Source organism: Anguilla rostrata, chromosome 2 (assembly GCF_018555375.3).
Source record: "Anguilla rostrata isolate EN2019 chromosome 2, ASM1855537v3, whole genome shotgun sequence".
NCBI lineage: Eukaryota > Metazoa > Chordata > Actinopteri > Anguilliformes > Anguillidae > Anguilla > Anguilla rostrata.
Genome location: NC_057934.1, coordinates 63,793,629 through 63,811,522, shown reverse-complemented (window position 1 = coordinate 63,811,522; position 17,894 = coordinate 63,793,629). Strand labels below are relative to the sequence as shown.

General features: G+C 48.6%; 1 protein-coding gene across 2 annotated transcripts in view; it reads left to right on the top strand.

Annotated features, from left to right (window-relative positions):
- shisa8b (shisa family member 8b) overlaps positions 1-17,358 on the top strand; it is a 33,570-nt gene extending 16,212 nt beyond the window's left edge. Inside the window, exons 3-4 of one of the 2 annotated variants that reach the window (XM_064323798.1) lie at positions 9,689-9,814; positions 15,005-17,358. In XM_064323798.1, the coding sequence (XP_064179868.1) occupies positions 9,689-9,814; positions 15,005-15,462 (584 nt within the window). In that variant the 3' untranslated portion in view covers positions 15,463-17,358. Of the gene's footprint in view, positions 1-9,688; positions 9,815-15,001 lie in introns of both variants that reach the window. The other variant, XM_064323797.1, reaches the window with a different exon arrangement.
- The last annotated feature ends 536 nt before the right edge of the window (positions 17,359-17,894 follow it).

The window sequence follows — 17,894 nt, the reverse complement described above, 5'->3', positions numbered from 1 at the left end:
GGTCATGGGCTGGGAGGGGATGTGTGTGTAGACAGTCAACACTACACACACACACACACCTGCTTCTACATTAAACACTACACACACACACACACACACACACACACACACCTGCTTCTACATTAAACACTATACACACACACACACACACACCTGCTACTACATTAAGCACTATACACACACACACACACACCTGCTACTACATTAAGCACTACACACACACACACACCTGCTTCTAAATTAAACATTACACACACACACATCACACCTGCTCCTACACTCAACTCTACACACACACACCTGCTCCTTGTAAATTTCAGTTTGAGTCTTACATTTTGCAAGTATCAAGTACAGAGAGAAACCTGTTGCCATTAACACTAATTATTTCTCTGTTTCTTTAAAGGACAGGATGTGTCACAAATCAGTCATGTGTATCCAAATTCAAAATTTAATTACGATCTGTCACTGGAATCTCAGACCTTGCTGGCAGTAAGTCTGTCAGTGTAGAGACCGTCTCCCTGTCTTATCCTGCCTCCTCACCCCCACTGTCCTGCTCTCCCCCTTCGCCTGTGTCTCTCTCCTTGGCCCGTTCTGTCCTGACAGAGCTTCAGAGGTGGGGGGGGGGGCTTTAATTAGTCTTTAATGAAGTGCTCATTAGTGAAGATGCTGCTGACGGTGCAGGCTGAGGGAACCTGTGTGTGGTCCGTCTGTCCGCCCTGTTCCCGAGCCCTCTCTCACCATGGACCACAGACCCCATGTCTGAGAGGGGGAGGGAGAGAAAGAGGGGGAGATTATGGAGAGCGAGAGAGAGAGAGATGGAGGGAGGGAAGGAGGGAGGGATGGAGAAGACAGTGAAAGACAGAGTGGGGGGAGAGACAGAGAGAGACACACACAAAGAGATTGAGAAAGAGGAAGAGATTTGTCTTTTGACTCTGTTTTGAAGGTAACGATGGCTCAGTGGATATTGCTTAACATGGAAACGACTCAGGGATGATACTTAAATCTTTTATTACTTTTTCTTCATGTTACACACAACTGTTAATAGGACACCCCAAGGCCCCTTTAAAGACTCAGTCTAAAAACCCTGCCTACTCACTCATTCATTCCAAATAAACGCCCCCTCTGCTTACAAAAGGAAAGAGGGCAGACAGACAGACAGACAAGCAGGGATCCAAGACAGTGAGTGGACGTTCAGAACCTCTTGCACTGAAAGTAGCAAAATTTTCAGCCAAGCCAATGCCGCAGGAGCAGTGCTTGAAGTGGAAGAAATGAGTGTCGGTACTGATTTAAGCAAAACGTAGAAGTCCCGGTACGGCATAGCCGTCTCAAACTTCCCATTTGGAGCCAAGTTAACATTTTGAAAAGCAACCAAGATTTACAGAAATAACAAAGAAAGCAGTTTGAGTGGGGAAAAAGGGAATGGAAGGGCAGGGCAGCATTGCACAAAACTCTAGAACCTATGTCAGGAACTAAATAATGTAACAAGGTGCAGTCTGGGTAATGAAGTCCATTTGTAAGACATGTCTATCGGTGGACTCACTTTAATTAACTGTTATGGACGATAATACAGTGACTCTTGTGGGAATGAGAGAATGAGAGTCTCGCAAGCGCCCAAACTGCATACGGAGAGCTTATGAAAAGTAGCGGAACGCTTGAAAAAGTGTCGATACTCATGTGAGCAAAACATAGAAGCCCCAGTACGACATAACAGTCCAATCTGGCCCAAGCACTAAGCACAAGAAAAAGAATCAGATCAGAAAACTCTTTCTGCGCTGTTGAAGAATGAAATCAAAGTGAGAATAAAACATTTTATGATATGACTGCTTCTTCTTCTCAGTGGGACATGAGAGAATTGCCCAGCTGGGAGTTCATAACATCCTGTGTAGGGGAAGATCCGCATTCATTCATTCAAGTGTGTGTGTCTGTGTGAGTGTGTGTGTGTGTGACTGAGAGTGTGGGGGTGTAATTTAGAGCAATGTTAGTGTATGTGTGTGTGTGTGAGAGAGAGAGAGAGAGGGAGAGCAATGTGTGTGTGTGTGTGTGAGGAGAGAGAGAGAGAGAGGGAGAGCAATGTGTGTGTGTGTGTGTGCATATAGCTGTGTATGCACTGTATAGTGTGTTTGCTGGAATTGGCAGGTTGTGCTAGAATCCTTGTATTAGCATTAGAAGTAGGTCACACACACGTTCCATTGTGCTGGAGAGTTCTGAGTTACGCTTGCCTGGCATCGTTTCTGCTAGGTGCTTCCTGGCACCTTCTCCAGGGGGGTTACACACGCACTGCGATGCCTCACAGTAAAAAAGCACCTCCACGCTGGTCAGGCAGGGAGTCAGGACCGTGGACAGCTCAGCGTTCTGTCAGGAGCTCGCACCTGGAGCCGGGAGGACCCAGCCTGGTGTCCTGCAGTGGTGGAGCTGGACCAGGAACACAAACCTTACCATTCATTCCACTGTGTTTGTGCATTTTCATTCAAAGTCATTTTTCACACACACACACACCAAAATAAATAAATAATATATATTTTTTTAATTTAAGTGCTTTGAAGTCTAACAAAGTACATACTGCCTCTGCTAGCTCCAGTAAACACTTACAATACTTCCTTGAGTTATTAATACTGGGAATTTTCTGGTGGATATAGTTTAATCCTGTTGTATTTAGAATCATATTTCGCTTTATTGTCTTTACTGGAGCAAATCTGTCCCACAGCTTTACAAAAGTATTTAAGATTTGTTTCTGTGCCCAAATAACAGACATTGACTAACATGATAAAAGAACAGCTTCGATGAAAATGCCATCGTAAAATGTAGATAGTGAATAGTAGATGGACTACATTTATGTAGCTCTTTTTCCAGCAACTATGGCTACACAAAGCGCTTTACAATTGATGCCTCTCATTCACCCATTCACTCTCACACACCAACGGCGATATCTGTGTGTTCATAAATGCACATTTCCCAGAATGCCACATTTGGCCTGAGAAAAGAGAGATAACATCAATAGTGAAAGTGGATTGGGAGGGGAGGGAGGAGGGGGGAAGGAGGAGGGGGGGGGGTCATAAAACATGGAAAGAGGAGAGAGTGTGTTCATGGTGCGCAGAGGCACTTAATTACTATGCATATTCACTGTAATAAACACTCGCAGGAGGGGTGTGCCAGTTACACACACTATCCCTGCATGAGCAGGGTGGACTACTGTATCACGTGGAACGTGTGTGTGTGTGTGTGTATGAGTGTGCATGGGTTTACGTGTCTGTGTGCATGTGGTTATGTGTGTTTGTGTGCTCTTGTATTTGTGGGAATGGAGTAAAACTGTTTGATCATATTTCTTTCTCCCTCAATCCCCTCTCTCTCTTTTCCTCTCTCCCTCTCTCCCTCACCAGCTGTTTTCAAAAAGTCAGAGAACCACACATCCTCCAACAGTCTTGCCCGCCCCCAGATATACTGTACCCATGTACCGCATACCTGTACCCCTTGCCCCCCTGAAACATGTTCAGGCAAACCCTTACCCCAACACCCAGCACTAACATACTCGTCTACGGTACATATGTAGTCTCCTGCTATATCGATACCCCCAACCCCCTGTACGCCTGTTGCCGTGCCGACGTTTCGAATAACCGCCTGCAGCCGTGGATGCGGCGGCTGGCGGGAGGAGCGCGTCTGCGCAGTCGCAGTCGCGGTTTTGCCTCAGTGGAGGATTTGCATGCAAAGCAGAGCGCTGCGCCGGGGTTTAGAGGATTTGGATCAAACAGTCACGCAACTGTAACTGTACCGCGGTTCAAAAGGATTTCCACTGATCTCCGTAGACTGTGTTGGACTTTGATTATTTATATAATAGTTATTTTTTTTAATTTTACCGCCCCCTGTGGATTTTGGTGCTGGTGGCTTAAATTATGCGACTATACGTGTCTGTCTGTGCTTTAGGCGAAGAGTGTTTTCAGGATTAGGGAGCGACGCGGTTGTCTCTGCGGGTTAAAAGGACTTGCTCTGAAGACGATGAGCTAAAACTGCGGTTTGTGATGAGGCATCTCTATTCTGCGCCCGTGACATATCCTGGGTTAAGAAGGCGCCGACTGCACTGCAGCCCTACACTAGATTACTGCAATCATCTGAGCTGCTGTAGCTCTGCGCAGGAAACGACATGGATTTACCAACCGTTCAGCCAAAGCGATGGCCACGCTTGTCTATGTGACATGCTTACAATTTATAATGTGCCTGTGGTGATAAAGTCTCAATAAAATATCACATTTTCCTGCTTAATACATAATTAAATGAACCCCATGTTTTTTGTAGACTGAACTACTGGGGAGCCCTGTGTGGAAGTGTTTTTGAAAGGTGGCACTGGCCTGGTTAAGCTCAATAGGTTTGTGATTCTTGTACTGTAGAGCACTAGGAGGTTCTTGGAGGGAAAGGACTGCACTGACACACTACAGTAACTCACATCTAAATTAGAAACTGACACATACACACACACGAACACACACACACACACACACACACACAGCTGCACAAACATGCGTGCGCACACACACGCGCACACACATGCACAAACACACACACACACGCATGCTCACTCATGCACAAAAACACACACACACACACACACACACAGACATAGACACAGACACAGACACACACACACACATACAGACAGACAGACAGACAGACACACACACACGCATGCTCACACATGCACAAAAACACACACACACGCATGCTCACACATGCACAAAAACACACACACATGACACACACAGACATAGACACAGACACACACACACACATACAGACAGACACACACACACACACAGACATAGACACAGACACACAGACGCACACACACACACACACACACACAGCATTTTCTCCTGACTCAGTCTTGCCTGGCTGTTTTTCCCTGTAATGTACAATTAAAATGTCACAGGGCTGCTTTAATATGGAGTCTGTAGACTGGAAGAAATGTCAAGCATGCTAATGCCTGTGTGTCTGTGCAGGCGTCTGCCTGACTGTGCACATTTGTTTGTGTTTGTATGTTTGCGCGAGTGGATGAATGTCAGTGTGATGTGTGTGTGTGTGTGTGTGTGTGTGTGTAGGTGTGTGTGTGCGTGTGTGTATGCACGCGTGCATGTATGCATATAGTATGGGTGTATGAGTGTGCATAAGTACCACTACTATAACTACTACTACTAGGTTTGAGCCTATGGGTTTGTGTTATTTATATACAATGTATTGTTTATACATGTATTGTGTATTGTTTAGTTTAGTCTATATACAAATAGTCTTTTCCCACATACACGTATAGTAAATTTACTGTAGGAAGACTGGACATGTGTATGTGCTTTGTGTATGTTGTTGTGTGCTGGTAGTGTGTTTGTTTATTCGACTGAGAGAGAAGGGCAGTCAGTGAGGAGTTCTTCTGGAAGAGTCTGCAGACTTTGAACAGTGAGAGGGAACACAGTTCATAATGGGGAACATGGGGCAAACCAGAACGTCTCTGAAAATAAGAGATTGTCGCACTGTGAGAGAGAGGTACTGCATGAGAGAGCCATGGGTAGTGCATGTCTACCTGACCCCCCCCCCCGACCCCCTCATCACACAACCCAACCCCAAAAAACTCTTCTCCTTCACTCCTTCCCTGTTTTCTCCCCAACCCAATTTTTAACAATGTTCTTCCCCCTCTCCTCCAGACTCATCCTGAAACTCTCTGTCTCTGATAGTCTCTTTCTATCTCTCCCACTCTCTCTCTCCTCTGGAATGTACTGTACTGTACTGTCTGCCTGTCTGCATGACTTATCATCCCCACTGTCCCTGTCTTTCTCCATCTCTCTCTCTCTCTCCCTCCCTCTCCCTCCCCCCCTCTCTCTCTCTGCCCCCCCAGGTTCTCTAAAGATCCACGTCGCTCCTACAGAACCCGCTCAGTCAGTTAGAAAGCCACACTGGGACTCATTAAACTCCTGACTTCATGCTCCTCGATGGGGTGACACAGCCTGACACCACAAACATCGAGCTCCCGATCTGGAAAATAACAAGTCGCGAACAAGAGCGACGCGGCGACACGTTTTGTTTTCGACAAAAAAAAGCCGGAGGGAACACCCGCTTCATTTTCGTCTGCGATGATATTTGTTCGGTAAATTCGTATATTTGCGCTAGTTAGAGCGACTATTTTCACCAAACCTGCTTTCCCGCACGCACACAGACATCCGCACGGCAGACGGCATCCAGGCTTCACGTGCCAGCCCCTCCCTCGCGAGGTTTTCCCCCAATAGCAGGGCTATTAAGACGTGCGTAAAACCCCACACAGACATCTGCTCCCGGCCGTTTATATCACCCCCCCCCCGCACCGGCCCCCCACAGGGCCGTTTTTATGCGCTACGACAGGTGCGCCACACCGGCCTTTTTTGGAACGTACCGCGAACGCGTGCACACACACACACACACACACACACACACACACAGGGCTTCTGCAGAGGAAGAGCAGGTGGTCTGTGGTTCCGTGGCGGGTCTCTGGTGACACACAGTACACAGCTCTGCTTCTCCCTGCATCCACGCTGCATCCATGTGCGCGGGCAGTTCGGAAGGGGTTCGAGTCCCCAGGGGCTACTTACACTGCTCTGGACCTCTGGACCTTTCCTGCTACTCAGTGGGTTTCCATAGTTTCACTTAAAAGCCAAATGCCCCCCTCCATACCTTCTATTTTACATTCCATTTGCGTACCGGGATTTGTACCGCAGCTGTTAAGGCTAAACAGCTGCCTTTAGTCTCGATGGTGCCCCAGACTGCGGGAACTAAACCCACAACCTTCTGGCTAAAAGCTCTGTTTCCCATAGCTACAGTTTGGCATTCTGTAGATCGGATTCAGTAGTGAGCTTGCGGCATATACGGACACCAATCTGAGAAAAAAAAAATCAGATCTGGAGTTTAAAAAGATGACACAAGCACGGTACATATCTGACACAGAGTGTTTCTGCAGAGCCTGTAAGGTGATGTCAGAGATTTAAGTGCGTAGCGCGGAGTAGCGTGTCTGCGCGGGACAGTGAAGAGTGCGCTTCCAGCCACAGTTCACACGGGGCCTGAGACTGGGGCCCCGCCAGGTTGCATAACACAATCTCAGGACGAGCTTGCACTCTGTTCCCCCCCTGCTAAATGCTTCTTGACTTCAAAGGTCTATTCAGTCATATTTAACAGAGCAAATTAATAAGTGCAGTCATAACCTAAAGTTATATTCATGCTTTTCCCCCTTCTTTAGCTGTCCTTTGTATCTCGCTCTCTCTCTCTCCCTCTCGCTCTCTCTCTCTCTCTCTCTCTCTCTCTCTCTCTCTCTCTCCCTCTCTCTCTCTCTCTCTCTCTCTCTCTCTTTATCCCCCTCCCTCTCTCTCTCAGGTTGATGACTAGCTGGGTCTAATTGCACTACAGTTGATGAGGGAGCGTTAGCTTGCCTTTAGAGAGCCGTTGCACTGATATGGCCTCTCCATCAGCCTGTTCCGCTCTCCGTCTCTCTCAAACGCGGCTTTCCCGGGTCCCAGGGTGGCCTTTAATACAAAGGCAACAAAGCAAGTGGTGCTTAAGAGGCGATGTCAGAGCTAATTTGCCATTAATTAACATTAGTCAATGTTAATGGCGGATATGTCTGTGGTCCCAGACACAGGCGCTGTCGTGTACCAAAGAGTTCAGCCTGACCCCTTGAGTTCATAAATATTGCACCTCCTTTCGGCCATCTCAGACTGCACGACCTGGCTGAGTCACAATGGAGCTTACTGTACGATTATGCTCATCACAGTGTGTACTATAATGATATAATACAGGGCCACGCTCCCAAATGTGAAAAGTTTATTGCGTTTATTGTAACTTTATTTATTTGTAGTTTTCCGAAGAGTTTATATGAATAAACAAATAGCAGCAGCCTCTCTCAGAAAATGCTTCTTAGTTTGCCCGTACTGGGATTTAGCACCTACAGCAACCCTGATCTTTTCCCCCGGGCTCCTACTGAGAGTTGATTAATGATGTACAGTGATGCTAAATATAGTCCATTTCAATTCAATTAAGGGGTTGTTTTTATCATAATAATAAATGCTCATTACAGTGATGTTATTACGAACAGTGTGAACATCATTACCCATGTATAAATAAGGGGTATTAATTTCATAATTGAAATGTAAGTAGCGCATGACAAGGCCGATGAGTTTAAAGATCTAATTGCGCATTAAGTAGGCAGATGTGATATTCCCACGCCCATGAAGTGATGTGTTTGAATGGGACGTGCAGTTCAATACAGCACTGCAGATGAGCTCAGTGTCAGACACAGTCGCAAATCTGTGCTGGCTGTTTCGAATTTCGAGTCATTTTCAAATTCCGACTTGACTGTCTCTCATGTCAGCGAGGGCTCCAGAGTGGGTGAGGGGGTGGGGGGGTGAGGGGGGTGGCGAGGGTTTGGGCAGAATGCTCCACAGCTGTGACACTCAGCGCTTAGGGCAGGGTCACACAGGCATGCCTCTCTGAGCACTGTCTCTGCTAAATGAATCATGGCTAATTAATGTCGGAACACAAAAAAATCCACTAATTGCATGAACTAACTCTCTGCTCCCTCCCCCCCCCCCCATTCTCCCACCCACAGTGGCAGTCTCGATGGAGACTACAGAGTGGGCTGGTGCTGAGAGAGTGGCCAGCGCCCATAATGCAGTGGGGCTGAAAACGGCGCACTCTGATTGGGTGATAAGTGGGCTGCCTGGCCGTGTTTTGATCAGCAGTGCAGGGATGGCAGGGAGGTGTGAGAGTGCTAATGCTAAACGGTAGTGCCAGACCTGACATACATACAGAGGAGTGACCTTCATCACTGCTGTTCACCTCACACACACACACATATACACACACACACACACACACACTGTACACACACACACACACACACACACACACGCACGAACACACACACACACACTCACACATGCACACACACACTCACACAATGGGAGGAGGACTGAAGTACTCATATGACGCCAAGTGAGAGAAAGTGGAACGATGAAAAAGAGAGCTGAAAAACACGCTGACATCACCTGTTCAGCGGCCCGGCCCGGCCCAGCCCCTCCTCTCCTAGAGCCTCATCCACCAATCCCTCCCATCCATGCAGTTTGGTGGGATAAGCTGATTATCTCTGCAAAACGCTCGCATGCAATTACACTCCAGACTCCCACTGTAAGCGTGGATGGTGAGAGACAGCCTGCGCTCTCATTTACTGCGTGTTCATCAGGAATGGAGCACACATTACAGCATATGGGGCGACAGAACTGTGCAGCGGTTAATGAGCTGGCGCTGCCGCTCAGGGGCGACGAGTTCATTTCCCATGTGGGGCACTGCCGGTTTTACCCTTGAGCGAGGTGCTCAGCCAAAATCGCGTCAGTTAAATATCCGCCCGTAACATAAAATGCAAAATGCGAAAAGATGGCCCGCTAAATTCCTGAGTGGAGATGCATTCAGAGGACCTGCGATCTGTCATATATATGATCCTCCTTGTTAGCGTGCCTAGCTGTCGCGGGGCCATTACCCACAATCCATCTGGGCTTAATGGCGTGAGCCGAGCGGAGGAGAGTTTTTGCTGTGACTTTGGTAAGGCAGGGGACGGACTGGCTGGATCCTGGGTTTAGGGCTGCGTGCTAACCTCTCCCTCTCCCTGTCTGCGCCCCTCTCGCCCCCTCTCCAGAGCAGTACCACCTCAACAACGCCCCCCTCACCCACTTCAGCCCGGGGGCGGCGCCGTCCCACACGCACGGCAACCTCAACGTGGCCGGCCTGGACTTCAACAAGTACACCTCGCTCAAAGCCGTGGGTAAGAGCGCAGTGACCCGTCACAGCAACACAGCGTGTGTGTGTGTGTGTGTGTGTGTGTGTGTATGTGTGTGTGTTTGTGTGTGTGTTGGGGTGTGGTGTGTGTGTTGTGCGTGTGTGTGTGTGTGTGTGTGTGTGTGTGTGTGTGTGTGTGTGTGTGTGTGTGTGTGTGTGTGTGCGTGTCGGCGCGTGTGGTGTGTGTGTGGTGTGTGTGGTGTGGTGTGTGTGTGTGTGTGTGTGTGTGTGTGTGTGTGTGTGTGCGTGTGTGTATGTGTGTGTGTGAGTGTGTGCGTGCGCGTACAGAGGGAGCCCGTCTGGCGGTGCGGAGCGGTCGAGGTCGAGGTCGACGGGACCGTGAGGTGTCCTGAGAGACCGTGACTCAAGGCGAAGTCTGAGCCTCTAGCCGAGCAGACATGCACACATACATGCGCACACGCAGGCTCACGCTCATTTACATGTACACAGATACACGCTCTTGGCTCTTTTGCATTCACGCACTGTCTCATCCCCACTGAAGTGAGAAACTGTATGAGATGCATGGAGGGTGAGGCAGGTCAGCCCTCTGGCACTGCGGTTCAATGCCCTTACTGGAGAGCGGTGTACTGCCGAAGGTCATCTGCCCTTCTCATACCCGGCCCAAACACACATATACACACACACATGCACACACAAACACACACCTACACTCACACACACAAACACATACACACACACACACACACACACACACACACACACACACACATGCACACACACACACACACACACACACACACACACACATATACACACACACAAACACACACACACACACACACACACTCACACATGCACACACACACATGCACAAACACAAACTCATTCCCATAAATATGCAGGCACAAACACACAAATACACAAATACACAAAAACAAACACAACCTCTCATTTGCTCCCTGTGATTGGCTGCCAAGAGGGCCAGTATTGAGCACCACAGGTCTTGCTGTGTGGACAAAGTCACAGAAAGGACAGAGGAGGTTGAGAAGGAGGGAGAATGAGATTGAGAAGGAAGGAGAGATGTACGGAGAGAGGGAGAGAGAGAGACACCTGATCGGGGCCAATTTTTGGCCAGGTGTAGCAGCAGGTCCTGGACCGGGACGGACTTCATTTCATCTTAATTAAACCCAAATGATCCACACATTTCCGGTGGGGGTTGGTAGGGTGAGAAACGGGTGGAGGTGCTAAGATATGGAAAAGGGAAGCTGACAGGGCTCCTACTGTTAGCGCTCCTGCTAGCACACATATGCTTTCTCTCGTTTTTAAAACACACTTCGAACTATGACCATATGTTGAAGTCCCCGTGCACATAGACACTTCGGCATGCTTCAGCTCCTTTGTGGGGAAGTCATAGGGATAGCGGTGCGACTTTAAGCACTGGTACTGAAAAGCAACAGCCTGTCAGTTTTCAATTCTACTTGTCATGCAGGAAGTTCCTTTTTCAAATTTAATTTCAAAATTTTTAAATGAATGCATGTCTTCTACATACTTTAAATGCAATCAATCACTGTCTAGTGCATAAATTCACACTGTACCTTCAAAACCTGTAATACCTTCCAGTTACATTTCTTGAATTTGCAACACAATTTCTCGCAGGGTTAAACTGAAAAGGAGTCCTATCAAAAAACCTGCTTATTAATATTGAGTTGCATCCATAACAATACAATAGTAAAGCTGGTAGGCAACCATATATGACATGCCCACACTCTTCAGTCAATTGATAGAGCAGCAAAGTATGTAACACACACACACACACACACACACACATTCAGAATACACAAAGAAACGCAGACCTATGTACCCAGACATCCACGCGAACATCCACACACGCACTCATATGCACGCACAGACACACCTGTTTGTACAGACGCACATGCATGGCCACGCACACACACACACACACACACACACACACATTCAGAATACACAAAGAAACGCAGACCTATGTACCCAGACATCCACGCGAACATCCACACACGCACTCATATGCACGCACAGACACACCTGTTTGTACAGACGCACATGCATGGCCACACACACTCACACACACACAAACACACACACACACGCAAACATACACACAGCCACAGGGTTTCTAATGAACAGGGAAAGAAAAGCGCACATGACAGAGCACTGAGCTGAACAAGGTTGTTAGTGTCTGAGGGCACGGGGGCGGGGGGGGTTGGGGGGGGGGCGGCGCGATGACCTCACAACACAACACTCACCGCCCCCTCGCTAATCCAGCGAGACACCCCAACCTCGTCTATTTACTCCCTTCAAAACTTCTGCTTATTTCTTCCATTTTCTTCTTCTTCTTCTTCTTCTTCTTCTTCTTGTGAATCCATGGCAGACTGGAAGGGGTTTTCTCTCTGCGCTGAATGCGCTGCTTTGCTCCGGCGTGTCTGTGCTTCCGGGCTCAGTCTCTGCCGTACCTGACACAGCGGTGAGAGAGCAGTGAGACTGTAACTCGCTCTGTCAGCAAGCGAGGGACTGGGCCTGCAGCAAAGAAAGGCCCTCGTACAGTACGCTCAGAAACACACCATTAGAGCATCACGGCACGCCTGCCCCCCACACACATACACACAAACACACACATGCACACCCACACACTCACATACTCGCACACTCACACACTCACACACTCACACACTCACACATACACACACATGCACACCCACACACACACACACATACACACTCACATACATACACACATACACACAAACACACTCACATACTCACATATACACACACACACACACACACTCACACACACACACATGCACACCCACACACTCACATATATACACATACACACAAACACACACATGCACACCCACACACTCACATATACACACATACACACAAACACACACATACACACCCACACACTCACATACTCACATATACACACACTACATACATACACACATACACACACAAACACACACATGCACACCCACACACTCACATACATACACACACACTCACATACTCACATATATACACACAAACACACACATGCACACACACACACTCACATACACACACACTCACACACACATGCACACCCACACACTCACATACTCACATATATACACACACACACTCACATACTCACATATACACACCACAAAACACACATACCACACATACACACACACAAACATCACATATCACACACATCCATACATACTACAACATACACATCACTACACATATACACACACATTACAATAGCACAACATACACAAAACCAATTATGGGGTTCCAGATATAAAATTGATGCACAAATATGAATCAAACCAATATGAAAAAAGAGAAAAGTGGAGAATCAAAATCCAGAAATGAAAAAAGAGAATGATGGAGAGAAAGATGAAAATGCTAAGGCCGAAAGATAAAAGGAAATAGTACATCTTTAGAAAAATGAAACCTCTTTGCTTCCTGTTTCTGTGATGCTTATGACTATTCAGTAACGACATCTAGCATCCTTCTGCAATTTATGCCAGCATAATATCACTGCTTACAAGACTAGCAACGCGTTCTCTTCCCATGCAGCTGACTTCACATCCGTAGACATGGGTCTGTTTCTAATTCCCCATTCCCGTACAGTGATGTGCTGCAAACCTGTGCACACGGCTGTGTAGAGTAATGGCGTAGTTTCTGTGACCCACTGCTAGAGGACGTGTGGAACCGGGGGCATCCAGCAGGATGGAATCTGACCTGGAGCCAATGAGGAGACAAATGACAGCACGCAGGGGGAGTCTAACTTCATTAGAGCCAACACCAAAAAAAAAAAAAACGGCAAATCCAGCTGTTAGATTTGGGTCAATTGACTCTTCACCGATTAGCCTTGAAATGGGTGGCCAAAAAAAGTCAGTCCAAACAAGCACATTGCACTGCATTTTTATTACTGCCATTTGGCAGACGATCTTAACCAGAGCGACTTACGATGAGAAGAGAAAGTGCGCTGATCGATCAGAGTTAAGAGCAGCAGCAACCCTAGAGGTGGGAGGTAAATGCTTTTCACAAACGTCAAAACCTTGGAACCGATTGTAAAATGAGCCTGCTTGGGAAAATATATGAGGATCGCACAATGACAAAACACAAGTACAATACAGCAAAATGACAAGATTGCTTGTCAGAAACAGGGCTGTTAAGCAAGCCAGAGCTGTTTTTCTCTTTCTCAAAGTTGCGACTTTTGCACCCATCACACAATGCTGGGGAACAAGTGTGCTGCTCACCTGCTAATTCACATCCATAATTTTCTTTGTAAAATAAAATAAGTAATTTCATACAGAAGTTCTGTTGGAATGAACGCAAGACAGACATTTCTGGGTTCATTTAACAACTGTCCTTAATTTAGATGCACATGCAGTTGCAAGTCTAATTTGATTATTCACAAGTAGTTTGTTGATTCTATTTTGGGGGGTCATTGAATGTCAAACTGAAAAGAAAAACTACAGCTTGAATTTAATGTCAAAGCTGGGGACAAATGCTGGTTAAATTCAAGTGAAAGCCAAACAGAAATATGTTCAGTACTACTGCCACTGTAGCTGGAGGCAATCATTTTTCTCACAGCAAACAAGAAATAATAATGACATGGCGATATGAATGATGTGTTTTGTTTTCATTTATTTAGCAGGATTTATCCATAGTGAATTAAATAGCCTTTCTGTTTTTAATACAAGCCATTCATACTGCTGGATATTTAACAGAAGTGACACAGATGAAGCACCTGGCTCAGGAGTGCAATGGCAGCGCCTCACCTGGGAGTCACTCACCTGCAGCCCCACTCGAAGCCAGCCCCATAGCCAGCCCCATAGCCAGCCCCATAGCCAGCCCCATAGCCAGCCCCATAGCCGTTACATCACCCTGCCTCCCCATGCTTTCAGGATCAAGGTTTCTTGATGTTTTTAAATGCATGACTGCCTCCCACCCCCCACCCCACTCTCGTCACTGTTACTTTACACACCGGATTCAGAGGCAGTCCAGGTTGACTTGAATCAGAGCGTTTTGGGGAAAACAGGATCTGTGCTGGTGCTCCTGCCCATGGAATTTACACCTCATGTGAGGAAGAAACTCCAAACTCTCCTCTCCTCTCACAAACTTTTTCCCCCGCTCTTTCTCTCTTTACCTGCCGTCCGTGCAGCAGACTCCGCCTCCAGAGGGCACTACAAGAGCTACCCGCTGATGGACTTCGCCCACTACCAGGCCGCGCCCCCAACCTTCCAGCCAATAGCGCTGCACCCCAAGGACAAGCCCTTCCTCCCGCCGCCGGACGCCAACGCACCGCTGAGCATCGCCATCCCCGGCTCCCATCTGGTCCGGCCGCGGATCGCCAAGACCATCACGCACCCCCTGCCCTCCGGCTCGGCCTTCAAAGCCTGGGACCCCAGCCGAGCCCACGTCCAGCGGCAGACCACGCACCCCGGCTACGCCTCTGGCTACGCCTCCGGCCGCCGCCTGGCCTACGCCAGCAGGAGGCAGTGCAGCACGGAGACTCTCCCGCCGCTGGCCTTGCAGCCCCTGGGGTACGGGTACGGCGGCCCGCAGCCGCACCCCAAACACAAGGCCTACCCCACAAACAGCAAGACGGAGGTGACCGTCTGAGGGGGGGGGGTGGGCGCTGGGGCGGGGACGGCCTTGGAGAAGATCTGTGTGTTCTGTGTTATTTTTAGGAAATGGTTGGGTGGGGAGGGGGGGGGGAGGAAAGGAGAGCAGCTTTCTGTGATGCTGATGGTTTCCGCTCTGATGGAGTCTGTCGCTGACTGTCCCCGGGCTCCCTCCCCATGTACAGTACTGTCTGCATGTCCGCTTGTCTCTTATCATCCCCACCGCCCCTGTCTGTCTCCATCTCTCCTTATCTCTCTCTTCCTCTCTCTACCTCCCTCTCTTACTCCATCTCTCCTTATCTCTCTCTTCCTCTCTCTCACACCTCGTCTCGACCTCCCTCTCTTACTCCGTCTCTCCGTCTCTCTCTCAGGCTCCATCTCTTCCTGTCTCTACCTCTCTCTCGCTCCCTCCCCAACTCTCTCCTTTTTTCTCTCTCTCTCACACACACACCTCACCTCTCCCTCTCTCTTGTTCTCTCTTTCTCTCTCACCCCCATCTCTCTTCCACCCCCTCTCTCTCCCTCTCACACAAACTTCCATCTCTCCCTCTTTTTCTCCCTGGCTTCTCCCCCACGCGGCCTGGGCATTGTATTTTTTGTTGGTTTTGGCGGTTTTGGCGGCACAGGGAAAAGGGGGCCCCCTGGAGGCGAACGGCAGAAACGCAGGAACGAATCTGTCGCCATGTCAGCCCCAATCAAACTCCATCCCCGCCGATGTGAGAGATTGTTCTGGCAGTCGTTATTCTAAGAAAGAGGGGGAATTTTTTTGTTGTTGTTGCCTGGCAGCGCAATCTGGGCGGAGCTTTGGAACCGGCGGAACATCTGGGGGCTGCCCAGCGCGGGCATCCGCGCCGTGGCGCGTGGCACCCGGCGGGCACAGGTGGAAGAGGATTCACTCTGTCATGCGCGGGCCCCTGGAGCAGTGAGCAGACCCCTCTGTGGCCCTCTGACGCGTGAGACACACTGTACAGGTCGTCTGCTCTCCTCACGTCAAGCCAAGGCTGCAGAGGGCCACGAAACGCCATCCACCCCCTCCTTGGGTGATTATGTTTTCACAACACGGTGTTTCCAGTGAGCCGCCAAGTTCTTGTGCTAGTGAAGTTTACGTGTGTGTTTCGGGTGGTCCCCATGATTAGAAACGACCAACTCTTTTATTGCTGATTCCTTTAAGCATTGTACACTGCCAGTGGGAATATGATGACACCTGTGGAAGAACACTATGGGTTATGGTGAACCTGCACTTAGAGTAACACTAGAGTTTACAGTTGGGTGTACTCTCTTTAAACTAAAGGCCATGACTCATCACAGATGTTTTGTATCTGTGCGTGTGTGTGAAGGGGTGGGGGAGGGGGGTCCAAGAAAGTTTTTAGGGTTATTTCACTTAAATGTTCCTGTAATACTGATAGGTACTGTAGAATCACTGTCAGCTCAATTCTAACTATCCTCACCTGTCAGAAGGTGAGACAGACAGACAGACAGAGGTGACAGGTGGAGATGGTATGGGTGTAAGTGTTACATCCACATAAGAGGGCTAGGTGTAGGTTTTTTTTAGTGTTGTGTCCAGTTTCCCAAGGCACACGTGTGTGTGCACCCTGTCAAACCAACTGTAGCATAGTTTATAATGTGTCCAGTAGGGGCCTTAGCTGTTCTGTTAGTTAAAGGCAATAAAGGTAGTGGATTTATTATTGATTAAGTTCTTTCCACGCCCAACCCCAGCCCCCCAATCACACACACACCGCTCAGACAGACTGACTGATCACAGGGACCCCGGAGTCTTCCAGGCTGTTTGCAGCCGGGCGTCGCCTGCGATAATCGGCCTAATTAATGACGCTCAACACAGCAGATAATGATCTGATGCATTTATATGGAGGATTAACGTCACCCCCCCTCCCCCACGCCCCCACCTCAACCACCCCCCTAAATATCGGACCAGCAGTTTCTGAGCTATCAGGGCTCTGAGGTGCTGTGAGGTTCGGGTTGCGCTTGCAGAGCTGAGGTGTGCAATCTGAGGATGATTTTCTGAGGATCACCGGTAAAAACTGACGGAGACCCGGACCTGAGTGGGAGGGAGATAGAGAGGGAGCTGGAGTTCCTTCATCCTGTAATTCGGCTGGTGTGGGGACCCCTGTTCTGTCCAGGAAACGCCTTTTGGAGACGGTCGTCATGTTTTCGGGGACGTCCTCACCCAGGTCCATACCCCCTTGGCTGTGGGGTGAGGGTTGGGGTGCAATGCAGACAATTTTATCAGTCTTTTTGTAATTTGACCCCCACTTTTTGGGGGGTTAAATAGCTATTCTGGTCCAGCTGTTCTAAATCAGATTCTCACGTTGGAATCTCAACCTGGAAAAGCAGGATCTGGCATGGTTGGTTATGTGTGATGGGACAAAAATGACCCCCCCCCCCACACACACCAAACACGGGCTGTAATCAC